General features: G+C 45.7%; 1 protein-coding gene across 1 annotated transcript in view; it reads left to right on the forward strand.

Moving 5' to 3' along the window:
• LOC147669062 (RING finger protein 44-like) overlaps positions 1-17,331 on the forward strand; it is a 219,909-nt gene that overhangs the window by 89,135 nt on the left and 113,443 nt on the right. Inside the window, exons 2-3 of the mRNA XM_086948255.1 lie at positions 7,725-7,921; positions 9,001-9,214. Coding sequence (XP_086804381.1) covers positions 7,815-7,921; positions 9,001-9,214 — 321 coding nt within the window. The 5' untranslated portion in view covers positions 7,725-7,814. The remainder of the gene's footprint in view (positions 1-7,724; positions 7,922-9,000; positions 9,215-17,331) is intronic.

Below are 17,331 nucleotides of genomic sequence, written 5' to 3' on the forward strand. Positions count from 1 at the left end.
ACTATACATAGATTGCCATCTGGTGTTTGGCCCGGATGTTTGCAGTTTATTATTGTCTTGGAACAGGTCTTTGGAAGTCACGAGATAGGTGACTCCTCCTCTGGACAATAGTGCGCATGGGCATCAACTCCATCTTCAGATTGTGTTTTTCTGCCATCTGGTTTGGATGTGTTCGACGCGTTCCAGTTCGGTGTTGTTGCCGATCACCCTTTCTACGCACAATCCTTTACCCTTTCTCCGGTATTGTCTTCGAACGCGTTTCCCATTCGACGCGCAGCTCTACCAACTTCAACTCTTCGGTTCCGGTCTTCGACGCAGGCCTTCGGGCCTATCTGCCCCATTGGGCCTTTTGGGTCATGGAAAGGACTCCTTTCAAAAAGTGTCCTCAATGCGGATCCAAGTTTCCACACGCCGATCTTCATGAGGTGTGTAACCTCTGCCTTTCACCTGAGCACAAGGCCAAAGACTGTCCAGCTTGTGCCTCTATCCGCTCCAAGTAAACCATACGAGATCGTCTAACTCGAAGAAGCATGGCTTGATCTTCAACATCGATACTGGACGATATCTTCCAAGAAGGTATCAATGTACAGGAGCAGATGGAAGAGGGCCCCTCTAGCGCCTCCGAAGCTGAAGAATCCGGCATCGAAGACATCTCTCCGGGGCAGCGGGTCGTAAGTACAGACGTCAACCCCCCCCCCCCCCCCCCCCCCCTCTCCCCCCATCTATGCAAAGGCTTCGGTAACACCTTCACCTTCGGGCCTAGATGCACACCGGAATAAACCTGCCCATTCCCCGGCTTTAGGCCCGGCAAAGAAGTCAACCGATAAGCCTTCAGGCCACTCAGGATCAAGCCAGCCTACCGTCGGTGCCAAAACCCCATCCTCCGCACCGACAACAAAAGACAGGCCAAAAGAGAAACCATCCTGTTTGTCTGCACCGAAGCCTGGTTCCACATCAGCACACTAGACACCGAAATCCACAGAGACTGAACCTTTGGATCTGAAAAAATCATCGGAAACAACCGGTTCTGAAAACCACTAATCAACCTTCGGATCCGAGAAAATCATTGGAACCGAACAAACAACCGGTTCCAAAGACTCCAAGCAAACCTTCGGAACCCAAGAGAACTGCTGATTCCAAACCTAAGGAGCATAACACAACTGTAAAACTGTGCCACACAAACACGCGGACCCGAAAAAATCTGCACCGAAACAACAAACTCCAGAGGATGAGACAAGTCAAAACTCTTGGACGCGTCTGCTAAAAGATCGGTGTCACAAGCAGCCAACATATGGAGAATTGCCAACACACAGGCCTTACTAGCTAGGTACGGTAGGGTGCGCTATGATGAATTGGAGACCCTACTACAACACCTTCCAGATCAATATAAAACAAGGGCCAATGATCTCATACAGGAAGGTAAACTAATAACCAATACCTCCATTCGATGCGCTCTAGATGTGGCAGACGCAGCCTCCAGAGCTATTAATACCAGTGTTCTTTTACGCAGAAGTGCCTGGCTAAGGATTTCAGGGTTCAAACCAGAGGTTCAGACTACCATACTGATCCAACCTTTTGACCAAGTACACTTATTCGGACCTACGGTAGATTCATCTTTAGAAAAGATGAAAAAAGATACTGATACCGTCAAATCAATGGGAGCTTTGCAATTGCAAGCTCCCAAACGTTCCTTTTGTCGCTCCTCTTATAGGGGGACCTCTAGAGGTTTTAACACTGATAACTCCTCCACTTCCTATAAAAGTCCCACACAGACCTCCTCTACCAGAGGTTATTACAGAGGAGGCTACAGGGGCAATAACCGCAAAGGTAGAGGCAAAACTACCAATACTCGCGCTGCCTCCACCTCCAAACAATGACTTTCCGCTGTCCCCCCCTGTTTCCCTCCTGCAGAAACATGCAATAGAACCAGTTCCCCTGCACCATCAAAACACAGGGGTTTACTCCCTGTATGTTTTAATTCCAAAGAAGGATGGAACCCTGAGACCCATACTGGACCTCAGACCAGTAAACCTATACATACAATCAGACCATTTTCACATGGTCACTCTTCAACAGGTCCATCCTCTACTCAAACAAGGCGATTTCCTTGCCACTTTAGATCTCAAGGACGCCTACTTCAACATTCCCATTCACCTTGCCCACAGGATATATCTTCGATTTGTAGTAAACGGTCAGCATGATCAATTCAAGGTTCTCCCATTCAGAGTTACCACAGCTCCCAGAGTATTCACAAAATGTCTAGCAGTAGTAGCAGCCCATTTAAGAAGACCACAAATTCACGTCTTGCCTTACTTGGATGACTGGCTCATAAAAGCCAATTCACATACCCAGTGTGTAAATCACACACCCGCCACAATCCAACTACTTCACGACTTAGGGTTAACAATAAAACTCCCAAAGTCCCACCTCCAACTGTCCTGCATCCAAAAATATCTAGGTGCCACAATAGACATCAAAAGGCCTTGCATATCCTAATCCAGGCAGGATAGCCAGTATGCAGGCCCTTATAACAAAATTCCAACCACAGCACTCCCTTCCAGCTCGAGTGTCTATGCAAATAATAGGAATGATGGCCTCTTGCATATTCATAGTGCCTCATGCAAGACTCCAGATGCACCCCTTCCAGGAATGCTTAGCACGTCAATGGAACCAAGCTCAAGGTCAGCTAACAGATCTGGTGTTGGTGGGCGGCCGCACACATCACTTTCTGCAGTGGTGGAACACCCAAATCCTTTCCAAAGGGTGACCGTTCCTAGAGCCAGTTCCACAAATCGTGTTAACAGCAGACTCATCACTCACCGGCTGGGGAGCTCATCTACTACATCATCCCATACAGGGCAAATGGATACCTCAGCAAAAGCTACTCCACTTCAATCATTTGGAGCTACTAGCAATCTTTTGGCATTAAAAGCATTCCAGAAACACGCATCAGCCAAAGCTGTTTTAGTCTGGACGGACAACATAATAGCCATGTTTTATCTACAAAGAAAAGGGGAACGCACTCTCTGCAGCTCTCTCAACTAGCACAGAGCATATGGAGATGGGCAATTTCTCAAAACATATTTTTTAGCCCAACATCTTCCAGGAATACAGAATCAGGTGGCAGAACTGTTAAGTAGTCAGACACAACAGATTCTTGAGTGGGAACTTAATCCACAAGTCCTTCAACCGTTTTTCCAAATGTTGGGGCATCCAGAGATAGATCTCTTTGCCACACATTCAAACACAAAATGCCCGACCTTTGCCTCCAGATATCCACACCAGTTGTCCAAAGGCAATGCGATATGGATGAATTGGTCAGGCAGGTTTGCCTACGCTTTTCTGCCTCTCCCACTCATTCCATTAGTGGTACGCAAGCTGCAACAACAGTCACTAACACTGATCCCGGTTGCTCCAACATGGCCCAGACAGCCATGGTACACAACATTGCTGGACCTATCCGTAGTCCCGCACCAAATACTACATCTCTCTCCACAACTCTTAACACAGAACCATGGAGAGATCATACACCCAGATCCAGCACAGCTCAACCTAGCAATCTGGCTCCTGAAGTCCTAGAATTTGGTTACCTCAATCTTCCATCTGATTGTATGAACGTCATCAAAGAAGCTAGATGACCCACCACTAGAGCCTGCTATGCAGCCAAATGGAAAAGATTTGTGATATACAGTACCAATACCACAATCCATCCTCTAGATGCGTCCATTCAACACATCATATGCTACCTGCTGCATCTTCAAAGATTACTCTAGCATACACATCAATCAGATTACATCTCGCTGCCATAGCAGCCTACCTGCAAAATAGACAACATTTGTCATTGTTCAGGGTAGCTGCCACTAAAGTATTTATGGAAGGCCTCAAAAGAATAATTCCTCTCTGGGTACCACCCTCTCCAGTGTGGAATCTAATCATCGTCCTCACTTGGTTAATGGGTCCTCCATTTGAACCTCTGCATAAATCTGAGCTACAATTTCTTACATGGAAAGTCGCTTTCCTTGTGGCTATCACATCTCTCAGAAGAGTCAGTGAGCCACAGGCACTAACTATTCAAGAACCGTTTTTACAACTCCATCATAACAAAGTAGTTCTCAGAACAAATCCCAAATTCCTTCCAAAAGGTATTACTCCCTTCCATCTCAACCAATCTGTAGAGTTGCCAGTCTTCTTCTCGCAACCACAAACTGTAGCAGAAAGAGCTCTTCATACACTTGACGTAAAAAGAGCAATTCTTTACGATATTGACAGAACAAAACCTTTTCACAAAACAGCTTTTTGTTTTTTTCACCACCACATAAAGGCAATCCCATATCAAAGTCTGGGATTGCAAGGTGGATTGTCAAATGTAAATAAATTTGCTATCACAAAGCAAAGTGTACACTTTCAATTCCCCCTAAGCCCATATTACTCTTAAAATAGGGGCTTCCGTGGCATTTTTAGGGAACATTCCCTTAGTTGATATCTGCAAAGCAGCTACATGGTCTACACTGCACACATGCACAAAACACTATTGTGTAGATGTGCAAGCAAAACAAAAAGCCAGTGTGGGCCAGGCTGTACTCAAAACACTATTTCGGGCTACTGCAGCAGATACAGGTGGTCGCCGCAAAGGAACAGTACTGCTATGCAATCAATGCATAGTGTGTAATCTGCAGCTCATATGCCTCAAACAGAAAATGCTACTTACCAGTATGCATCTGTTCTTGGCATGTAGAGCTGCAGATTCACACACGCCCACCCACCTCCCCGGCTAGCTTTATCTGTTCAAGTATTATCTTAATTAGATACAACATACAACTTTCTGTTTCTCACAAAACTCCATTTCCCTTATTGGCGAAAAAACAATCTAGATGGCGTTGATGCCCATGCGCACCATTGTCCAGAGGAGGAGTCCCCTATCTCATGACTTCCAAAGACTTGTTCCAAGACAATAACAAACTGCAAACATCCGGGCCCAACAACTGGTTGCCGATCTATGCATAGTGTGTGAAACTGCAGCTCTACATGCCAAGAACAGATGCATACTGGTAAGTAGCATTTTCATTAACCTAATTTGTCGAAACAGCTAGTTAGTCCGTATTATGGTCAGGCGCTGTTTACCCTCATCGCTGCGGCGCGAATTCCGCCGCAGTGCTGATGATTCCATTTGCGGGCGTGGTTATGACGGCTCCCGGCCGTCATCAGCACACGCCCACCATCAGCACACGCCCACCATCAGCACACGCCGGCCGGGAGCCGTCATGAGCATGGAAGAGGTTAATAGTTCCCTTTGTATGCATAGAATATGTTCTACCAGCCATAGGTGTTGTATTTTCTGAGATTTATCCTGGATCCTAAGAGCAAGAGCTGTTGAGTATAGCTTGTGTAGATAAAGGGTGGCAGGTGCTTATAAAATGCTATGTCCTCTGCGGTACACCTATTGTATTTTTCTTATTGCACATGTGAAGATTGTGACTGATAGACCACCTGTATTTCTTTCCATCTCCACTGCACCTGTATTTCTTTCCATCTCCACTGCAACTTCTACGGTAACGCAAATGAGTACCCTGCTGTCTTTATACTTCTTTTGTAATTCTCACGTTTTTTATTATTAATCGGTATTCTTGTCATTATTATTTTTCATTATTTATTTTCTTGAAAATTCAATAAAAAATTATTTGAGATAAAAAACAGCTAGTTAGTCCAGTAAGTTAAAGTTGTGTCATATAATGCTAATTAGCACAGTTTAAACGCCAAGTATATACTGTGGTTCCAGCCATTCTCAGAGCTTGCTGTCCAGCGACTAACACTCATCCAGCAACCTGCTTCAAGAGCATACCCGTTCAATCCTGCTCTCAGTCTAAAACTGTAAATGAAAGATGCACTAGAAAGTGCTGACGTGCTTTAGCGGTACATTGCATTAGGCCCCAGAAGACATGGTTACAAAACATAACATCATGGTTTTGTCCACCTACCACGCTCTTATTGCATTTTTACATTGTTGATTATCTTGATTGAGATGCACGTAACGATCTCTCCTGATGAGCATGCCGTTGACTAACATGCAGAACATACAAAAGATGTAGATACACACTAGAATCATGGTGCATGCACCCTGCTTGCATCAGAAGTGAATGCTATGATAGAACCATGCATTTGTGCAGTTTAACAGCTATGGTCATCAGTCATGGCTTGTTAGTGACGTGGCACAAATCTGGTTCCTCCACCCAGCTTCCTCTACATTGTTCCCGGTTCACATGGCACTTCAAAGTGGACTGCCTCACTCTATATTGAGGGACAAGGTGTAGATCGTGCCAGCTTGATACCCCAGAATGCTGCCCCTCCACATGCATTTCTGACCAGTATATCTTCCTCATGCCACGGCTTTCTCATTAAGTTGTAATCCTTGGTGGCTGAAATTAGTCTTCTGTGGCCTTTTTGCTAAAGAACCTTTAATGTCTCTCCCAAAACCGCCAGTCTCCCAGAGAGAGAACATGTCCTCATTTCAACTTAGGCTGTCAAGATCTGTTGCACAGGAGACCTCTTTCTCTAGAGCAACTTAGTAACCTAAGTGAAAGTCTGTTTGATAGGGATAAAGCATGCTGGCACATGGGAATTTAGTGCTGGTTTAAAAAAAAAAAGAAAAAGCTGATTTCAGCAGGTGCATGGTTATTGATGCAGTTGTTGATGGGTGCTTTCAATAGATGTGTGAACATTAATACAATAGTTAGCAAGACAATTCCCCTCTAGATCTCTTAATACATTGATGCAGCACCTCCTGGTATGTTTTTCTGTGTACACCATCTCCTCCTAGGTGTTGAACTAACACTGCGCTTCCTCTCCTTTCCCTTCCTTTACCATTACTATCCCTCATTTGAACTGCACTTCCTATCATGGTAATTTGATGTGCTTTAACACATTGGTGTACCACTCACGCAACATAAGTTACTTTCACTTGATAGCCCCTTCATCCCATGGCTACTAAATCATGATATTCACAAGCAGAAGTCTCCTTAGTTAAATATATTTCTTGCTGGCCCACTCACTCACTCTCTCCTCTATCTCTCTTCTCCTCTGTCTCTTCTCTCCTCTCTCCTCCATTTCAACCTACCACGTACTAAATACGTTAAACTCTTCTGGTATCATACCCCGCTTACTATTTACAACATAAAAGGCTCACTAAATATATAGGTTGTAATTTCTGAAAAGCTGGCATTCGTGAATGTTGATGTATTCCCAGAATGGCAGCTTTTCAGGAGATGTGTGCCGTTCATAAGAAGCGTGCAGCTGCGCTGTTTGGGTTTCTACATTGTGGAACAGCCGCTCAACACACATGAGTCTGAGGATGGCCCTATGAGATTCTGAAAAAGGTGATCATGAGCACACATTTTGTTGCGTAAACTTTGAGGCATAGTTTTTCTACACTTGATTTGTGGGCACTTATGTTAAACAATCCCAGTGTTCTAGAACTGTTTCTCACTCCATTCCCACTCATGCTCCTCATGGTGTTAGCCCTACTTTATTGAGCATATGTTGACGTGTAAGATGCATATAGACTATGGGCGCTAAGTAAGGTCTCCAAGACTCTGAGTGTATGTTAAAATACTGAGTTGTGTGAGACCCTTCACTGTATCAGTCTTTTGTTTTCTCAACTATTTCTGCAAACTCGGAGCTATGAGACTCTCGCCATGAGGTTGAGTGTCACTGGTTTTCGATCCTAACAGGGCGAAGGTGAGCACATCCGAAGTACCGGTGTCTGGTCAACACTCGGAAGCTGAGGACCAGTGCGCCTTTCCGCCTCCCCGACGTCACCAATGCGACCATGGGAACTGGCAGTGAATAGGCGGCCTCCCTCAGCCCCCTTTAACCACCGGCGATTCTCAGGGGGATCCTGCAGCACCCCAGCACATCTCAGGCGAAGGTATGGAACCCTCATTTAGCCCACACACTGTCACCCCCTAGATGAATTTTGTTTATTTTCACTCTGGCCTGGGCACACAAGCTTGTGTCTGATGCGAAGTAGTTTTGATTTGACAAGTTTTGAGAGCAGATCTTGAAGATGAATTTTGTAGCATCTTTATGGCAAGCATGCCTAATCTAGCTCGCCCCTTGGCCTTCTGCTGAGTTCAGTACACCAGATTTAACACCACCTGATAACTGGTGCTGTCTTTTATTTAAATATATAGTCTACTGTATTATTATTTTTTTACAAGTCTGCCACTTTCTGTGGTCATTGGTGCCTGTACCCTTATCTTGAAGCACTTCAGTGCCTGGCTACCATTCCAAAGGGCTCAAAAATATATTTGATGCATCTCTATTTTAATCTATTGTCTACTTCCCCGGTCAGGTAGTACTTTTGTATGGGCCCTGTAGTTCCGGTGGAAGGTACGGCATTTTGTAGGTGACGATCATTTTGTAGGTGTCGAGTAGCCAGTCACATTACATACTGGGGAATGACACAGTAGGGTACCTTTCTGCAAAAAAGGTCACGGTGTAGAGGTGCATTAACATCCATTATTTAACCACCCACATTGCATCAAAATTGTTTTACAAGAGACCAATCCAGTCGTCTGGGGGAAATACCAGTCTTTCCTAATGCATTGCACCTACCTTGTATACGGAATTACAAAGTTTGTATAGAAGAGAAAACGTTTGAGGCTGTATCATTAGTAACAAATAAGGGCTTTTAAACTAACTGATCCAAATGATTTGGATACTGGTTTGCTTGACTTTATTTTATCAGTGGTTTACCTGCTTCAAAGTTAAAAACGGATGTACATCTCTCACCAATCGACAGTTCCTTGCCTCATTTCATAGGATTTCTTTTAGTTGAAGGGTAGCAAGCTACTGTTGTGGTCCACAGGACTTAGTTTCTGATAATCTGAAGGCTTATGAGTTAAGGGACAACCTAATAAAAGTTAGTTTTCTGTTGTACTAGTAGAAATTGCCCTTTCTCTTCCTCCTTTTTATTTATTCTTTATTTATTTTGTGGCGACACAGCCCTCCAGTGAGACGTCAGTGGGGACGACGTGACCGACCTCTGCAGGGGTTCTTTTCCCAGGATGAAAACTTTCTGCACCCGGTCTTTACCCAGCAGCTGCTTTCAGTAGATGAGCATCGAGCCTTCGCTCTCACCAGCACTCTCCCACGAATGCTTCACTCAGCCACTCACCCACCACAGCAGAGCCCATTCATGGTGGACCTCCATGAGCAGGTGAGTTGGCAGGATTGGTAAAGATGTGAAAGGAGTTATTGAAAAGCTGATTTGGACATGCTGTACCAGGGAAGTTCAGCCGGGATTCTGCCATGACGTTGCACTATAATGAGCTGTTCCGTTTTGTTGTGACAATTTGAATTTGGTTGTATCAATCACATGCTTATGCTGTTAGTAAGGTTTTTTGTTGGGGGGAGGAGGGAGGGGGGGAATGCCCCAGTACTGGCTCATGTTTGAAATTTATAATTTCCTTACTGTGTGTGCTTTGTTTGAAGTCTGGCTGATCTTGGAGAATAAACCTGCTCCTAGGAGCAGCAGGGCACTCCTTGGAGTGGTAGGATACCAGGGTAGTTTGGGCTGAAGGAGTATGAGTGAAATATATTCAGCATTCTACGAGACCTGAAGTGTAGTACACCCAGAGCCCAATTCATAGGCATTACACAGTTTTGTTAGTAAAAATTCTGGTGGTTATAGTGTTGCAAAAGTACCATCTTGAACGTTCACGAACCTTGCGTTCACAGCTCATTTGCTGAAGGTCCCACGTACAAGAAGGGCCAACTGGGGAGACAGATGCTTTGCCATCTCGACTGCCAGACTATGGAATACGCTACCTCTCCATATCAAAACCACTCCCACACTCATCAACTTCAGGAAGAAACTCAAAACATGGCTGTTCTCAGTATAAATGATTTTTTTCCGCCACAGTGAGGATTCTGTTACGTTAGCGCCGAGACACCCGTCTGGGTACTTGCGCGCTCTAAAAATCGCATAAAATAAATAAATAAATCTTCCATCATTGCTTTCTCCTGTATGTATAGAAGCAACCTATTTTCCCAGCTTATTGTCCTCATGGCACAATGTCCTCTCGGGAATTGTAGACTTTGTGGCTGAACCTATCTTTTTTTTCTTTTGAGTAGGAACCTTCCCAGGGAAGTTACTCTAAAATACAGCGCTCCCAGAGAGCGGGAATGTCAGTAGTTCAGCTTGGGATATAAAGAGCTGCTGCAAAGAAGGCGTCCTATTCTAGACTATTTTAACAGCGTCAGTTGAAGTCAGTCTGACACGGATATGGCAGGCTACACATGGCTATTTAGGACAGGTGCTAACATTTTGATACTAGTAGGAGAAGATATTAATTTATTATGTGCATATTTTTGATTTTGTTTTTAATGGGTGCGTTCACTAGATAGAGCAAAATTGCTTCAATAGTTAGCAATTCAATTCCCTTATCTCTCAAAGCATCACCCTGGTATCTTCTTGTATATTTTTCCTGTCAATCATTACCTCCTGGTTATTGAAGTTAATCTTCACTTGCTCTTGTTCCATTCATTTACAATATTAGCACCCCTCACGTGAAATACATTTCTTATGATGTCAATTTATTCACATATTCATGACTGCCTTCGGTGCTCGCATGATCCAACTTTAAAAAATACATGTTTGAAAGCATGCCTTTAATATGCTTTGTCATTGGAAAAAACAGCTTTGAAAGAACTTCCAGTGAATCCTCTGACACATTTTTAGAGGAAAAATACATATAGTTGAAGACTATTTTACCTTTAAGTTGAGTGTAGCCACCACAGAGGAATGCTGATAAGATGAGGTGGATGCTTGTTTGAAAATGAAAGTCAAAGTCTTACGAAATCTTCTGAGGTTTGCAAGATTTCGTTTGAGAATTCTCCTTCAAAACTTGCACTGGTGGATTTCACAATAAAGATAAAGGAAACCGCTTTTTTGAAGTTGCTCCGGGATTTGAGCCAGTTGCTATGCAAAGTTCTGAGTGGCATTAACAGTTCTAAGCTAAGCTGCATCTATGTTCCTGCCATTCTAAATTGGTGTTGGTGGCCTCTTCGATGGCCATTACTCAAGATTGCCGGTGAAACGCCACCAATATGATATGAGGGACAATGCCCTAGTTATCCAAAAAGATTTCCATTTTTAGAGTCACCTGTGAATGATATCCCCATTTACCTTGAAGTGCTGACAGGAGGAGTAACATAGCAGAATATCTCTATTTTTATTTTCAAGACTCTGCAACATAAAAGCTTTCTACCTTAGAACACTGACATCACGTTAACTTTTTGCTTTTTGTAATTTAAATTTCACAGATTAATGTACTAATTTACACAAGGCCTCAAGGCTCTATACTTAATAAAGCTCCATCTTCATGACAATTTAGTCAATTTAATTACAATTTTACTGTAACTCTATGTAAAAAGTGCCCTTTTTTGCATGGCCACCCCCTAATGTTTTGTCTGATATCTGATGCACTTTGGCGGAGTGTGCCCGGGGTCCCTGCCAATCAGGTTCCCAGGGGTTGTGTTCTTTCCCAAAACTGTACAATTGCTCCCACAATTGGCACACCTGTGGCCCACCTAATAGTCCCTTGTAAAAGGTACCAGTGATACCAAGGGCCTGTGCCAGAGAGGGTCCCTTAGGGCTGTAGCAAGTATTGTGCCACCGTGAAGGACCCAACACATACACCCTGCCATTGCAGGCTATGTGTGTGGTGTACCTAAACTAAGAGTCGACATTGCACACTTTACTGGGTGCCATGCCTACACACTACTGCCTGTGGTATAGGTAAGTCACTCCTCTGGCAGGCCTTACAGCCCTAAGGCAGGGGGCACTATAACACAGGAGAGGGCATAGCTGCATGGGCAATATGCCCCTATAGTGTTGTAGTCCGTTCTTGGACACTAAGTGCAGTGAAGCCATTTTGAGTACAGGGGCTGGAAAGTTGGTCAGCACGAACTTCACAGCACCATGATTGCTTTACTAAAGACTGATAAGTTTAGTATAAAACCTGTCCGCATAATAAACCCACACTGGCCAGCTTCTAGTGTATTGGCTGACCGGTCCCTGCCAGCCAGCCACCCCAGACAGGTTTCTGATCTAAGTGGAGTCTAAGTGCTCCTGTGTCGAATCCAGCCCGAACCTAGACTAAATATCAGGCGCAGAGTACAACAAATTGTATTCCCGCGCTTCGCGTGCTGATTTCCACATCAGCCTCTTGACTAGGATATAATACATTTATATCGCACACAGATCTTTTCAATCATTTGAGAATCCCCTTTTGAGTCTTCCTGATTTCTTCAGATTACTGGTGATTTGACAACATCCTTTAAACATTAGGAGGATTCCCTTACGGATGTGCTGCCTTCTCCTTGACCCGCCATGACACTTTCTTAAATAAGGCTAACACCTGGGTCGAAACGTCAATGCTATGTATGGTTCAGATGTTTTCGGGTCATCTGGTTTTTAATTAGCAAGTAATTCTACCAGAGACACTGATCCCCTCCCATACTGATCATTTTTAGGTCTCGACTTAGCAGCGCATGCGCTTCTTGCGTTATTTCAGCGGGACATATAGAGATTACTTTATGTTGTCAAGCGACCGGTAGTTTCCCCTGCCGCTTGCCATTTGCTGAATGCTTGGATTGCTTTTGTTAGCTTGGTTTTGACTGGCTGTTGATGGCAAACTGACTTCCGTGTAGTCCGGAAGCAGCGGCCACCAACTACAGTTTTGTCCGCTTTGTGGCTAAGTGTTCGCACTTTTTGTCTCGCGCATGTCTGCCCGAAATAAACATGGCGTCGCTTCAAGGCGCATGCGCAAGGCTGCAGCAGGAGCTGGTGGCTGTGCTTTTTTTAAGCTAACTTTAATTCTGGTTATGTGCGTGTTAACAAAATTAGTTTTTTTATTATATGTGTTAAACAGCACAGCACGCCATTTTCCTTTTGTGCGCTGGCTATTTTGGGCGGTGGTACATGGTGAGGTCGGGCATAGGGTGTAAGCGTGAATTGCAAAAGCCAAACGCTTTCACTATAGCGGCTGCACCCCTTCCGTTCTTTTTTTTTTTTTTTTTTAACTTGTACTGAGTCAAAGTCTGATGGTCAGATGCGAGTATCACTCACTCACAATGAGCAGTTTATCTGCAGTTTAACTAAACCGATTTCATCTCCGTCTGCCCTTGTGTCAGGCGATGCCATGCTGTAAACAAAAAAAGGCATTGAAATGTTATGGGGAGTGACTGCAACCTGTCCTTGCTCGTCACATGATGAGCAGGGATTCTGGAAGTTGTAGTTTGCCGTGGCAGCGAAGTACAGAAGCTAGCCAACTTGTTTGCCATGGGGCCTGGTTCTCGCTCCTTGTTTATTATACCAGAATATGTGCCTTGGTGACTGAACGCAGCACCCGCGGAGTCTGGCCTGCAAGTATTCCACTGTGTTGCCAGGGGTGTGGAATTTAATAAAATATCCACTTGTCCATGGATATTGTCTGTCTGCAACTCCCTCGCCTCCTACTTCCACAACAAGATCGCGGACATACACAACAGCTTCAGCAATCAACCTACGCACGCCACAACTGAACCACCGCCCCCCCCCACCACCACCACCACCACCCTCCGCGCCTGGACCCCGATCAGCACTGAAGACTCCATCCGCACGATGAACTCCATCCACTCCCGATCTCCGACTGACCCCTGCCCTCACCACGTCTTCAACAAGGCCGACGCGGTCATCGCACCCCACCTGCGGGACATAGTCAACACCTCCTTCGACACCGCTACCTTCCCGGAGAGCTGGAAGCATGCCAAACTCAGCGCTCTACTAAAGAAGCCATCAGCCGACCCCACCGACCTCAAGAACTACCGCCCCATCTCGCTGCTCCCGTTTCCTGCAAAAGTCATCGTGAAGACCATCAACAAGCAGCTGGCCGCCTTTCTCGAGACAAACGGATCCCTCGACCTCTCGCAGTCTGGCTTTCGGGCCAACCACAGCACCGAGACCGCCCTGATCGCAGCCACGGATGACATCCGAGCCCTGCTAGACAACAGAGAAACAGCGGCCCTCATCCTCCTAGACCTCTCTGCAGCCTTCAACACTGTCTTCCACCGTACCCAAGAACAGCGCCTCAGCAACGTCGGAATCCAGGAGAAGGCACTGGAATGGATCATCTCGTTCCTCGCCGGAAGGACACAGAGTCCGCCTCCCCCCGTTCAGATCAGAAGCCACCGAAGTCATCTGCGGCGTTCCTCAAGGCTCCTCGCTCAGCCCAACCCTCTTCAACGTCTACATGAGCCCCCTCGCAGCCATCGCACGCCAACACAACCTCAACATCATCTCCTACGCCAACAAAACCCAGCTGATCCTCTCCCTCACCAACGACACCGCCAGAGCCAACCTACACGAAGGGATGACAGACGTAGCCAAGTGGATGATGAACAGCCGCCTGAAACTGAACTCGGACAAGACAGAAGTCCTCATCCTGGGATCTTCACCCTCCGCCTGGGACGACTCCTGGTGGCCCCCCGCCCTGGGCAGCGCACCCAAACCAACAGACCGCGCACGCAACCTGGGCTTCATCCTGGACTCCTCCCTCTCCATGACCAGACAAGTCAACGCCGTCTCCTCGTCGTGCTTCAACATCCTGCGCATGCTACGTAAGATCTTCCGGTGGATCCCCACCGAGACCAGGAAGATGGTCACCCAGGCCCTCGTCACCAGCCGTCTGGACTACGGCAACTCCCTCTACGCCGGAACCACCGCCAAACTCCAGAAGAGACTCCAGCGGATTCAGAACGCCTCAGCACGACTCATTCTGGACATCCCCCATCACAGCCACATCTCCGGACACCTGAGAGATCTGCACTGGCTCCCGGTCAACAAGAGAATCACCTTCCGTCTCCTCACCCACGCACACAAAGCCCTACACAACCAAGGCCCAGGATACCTCAACAGCCGCCTCAACTTCTACACTCCCACACGCCAGCTTCGATCGACCGGCCACGCCCTCGCCGCCGTCCCCCGCATTCGAAGAGCCACCACAGGAGGAAGGTCCTTCTCCTACCTGGCCGCCAAGACTTGGAACTCCCTCCCGACTCACCTCCGCCTGACCCAGGACCACCTTGCCTTCAGGAAGCAGCTCAAGACCTGGCTGTTCGAGCAGTAGCGTGCCCCCCTTCCCCTAGTGCCTTGAGACCCTCCGCGTGAGTAGTGCGCTATATAAATGCTTTGATTGATTGATGGGGCAGGTTGCTTCATAAATCTACTTGTCCCTTTGGTGCCATGTAGTGCGGTGACAATTTATGGCAGCAGTCTCATTATATATGAGCTCTGATATAGCCTCTCTGATTATGCCAGGGCTCATACCATAGAAGTGTTTGAATACTTGCAATCCCTTATGTTGCCACGTTTCCGCAAATCTACACACTGGGGCTGAAGGTAGTGATAAGAAATAGTTCCAGGGTCAGAATGCCATTTGAGTCCGTGCAAACATACTAACTTGCATGTTTTAAGGGTTTTCAACAACACTTCTCTAATCTTTTCCCATACTGAGAAATGTTGGACATATACTCCTGACAATGGCAGGCGTAAACCTTCTTCTAGAGTTGAGGGGGAAAAAAGTGGTTGGAGGGAAAGTGAACTTGTAAACACTCCAGATTTTCGCATGAGCAAATCTACACAGGCACATTTTCTCATACTAAAATGCAGTGTACAAATATTTCATAGGAGCAGGGGCGGCACCTCCATGTGGGCGTCGTTTATGCGAGAAAGTACTAGAAGGGTTTGGTTGGGGGCAGGCGGGTCAGGCAGAAGTGACTAGCCCAATGTTATGGGTGCTGATTGTTTGGTTGGCCCTAGGGCCGACCAAACCAGTCATGAGCACTCCTGTTTTCTCCATGTAGGCTACATGCAGCCTGCATGGAGAAAACTGCCTCCCCATAGACGCCAGTACGGGCGGCGCCCTAGCCAATCACAGCGCTGCCATTGCAGTTTTGTGATTGGCTTAGGGGAGGAGAGCGAGGCTGCCTACTTCTGCTTCCTGTGAGCAGAGAGGAGACTCGACACAGGAGTGTGGGACCGGATTTGAAGGTAAGTTTAAAATGTTTTTTTTTCAATGTAACCCGCCCCATCCCCGTGCGACCCTCTCCTCGCGTCCCCCTCTTCCGCGAGTCATGCCGGCCGTGACTGTCTAGGAGTACTATTTCTTGTCCTACTTCTGTAAATACTTGGGAGTTCACGAAAGCCGTATAGATGCATTTAAAGCAACTGCATGTACCATGTGTGCGCTTTTGAGACTTTATTTATTAATTGGGCCCTTAATTTGGTCCGGTGTTGAACGTGACCATTTGTGTTTATTAAAATTCTGTCTCTCTCTGCATCAGCTGGCTTCACAGTAAGCGACAGCATCCTGCTCTTTCACAAGGAGCATATCTGCACACAAAGTAATTTTGTTCAGTGTCCGTCAGCTACTGTGACAGTGCATGCTTTTTGAGACCAAAAACCATTTTAGCTTTTTCCAGTGTTTTTTATAATGGTGAGGGCCCGGCAGCTCCCACACCAATAAGGTTTTACAAAAACCATGCCAAAACAAGTCGCACATTGACAAAACGAAAAAGCCGACCGCCAATTTCAAATCTACTCGCTTTGCCAATGATTGTTTATTTTTGTTTCCCATAATCTTATTGGAACGTGTTACACTGATTTTCCATTATTAATATTTTTGGGAAATACTAGCATGCATCAACACATGTTACTAAATGATGCTGCAAAGAAATGGTACCTGAAATTTTACAGTAGTTTAGCAAAATGTTTTTTTTTCTGCTTTTATTTTTTATGAACATCTTATTTTGGAAGCAAAGAATCATCAATCTTGCTTTCAGGCTTCTGCAAATACTTGCATCACATTAGGGAAAATTCTACATAGCCTCATATTGCTAAACTTTACAAACATGTGTACACATTTTTATCCTGGAACCATGCTCAGTACTGCAGTCACAGCTTACAACATTTACTTAGAGTGCTCACCCTAATAATAAAGACTTTCAATTAAGGAACCATAAATAAAAGTTTGAACAGCATTGACATAGGGACAAAAATATTACCTTAATTGCAGACGGGGCCCTTCCCTGATCCATAATATGGTACAGCAAACTGGCAGCTAAAGGGTTTGTGCTGCAGGGGGTTGGGTCTACTTGTCCCAAGGACAAAATGCACATGAAAACTTGTTGCCCTTGACCCCAAACAATATGTCCTGAGCGTCGGGCTATTGGAATTCCACATCACTAGTGTTTACAGCAGGCTCGCGCACTGAATATGGAGTCCCAGTTATG

Source organism: Lissotriton vulgaris, unplaced genomic scaffold, assembly GCF_964263255.1.
Source record: "Lissotriton vulgaris unplaced genomic scaffold, aLisVul1.2 SCAFFOLD_2071, whole genome shotgun sequence".
Classification (NCBI taxonomy): domain Eukaryota; kingdom Metazoa; phylum Chordata; class Amphibia; order Caudata; family Salamandridae; genus Lissotriton; species Lissotriton vulgaris.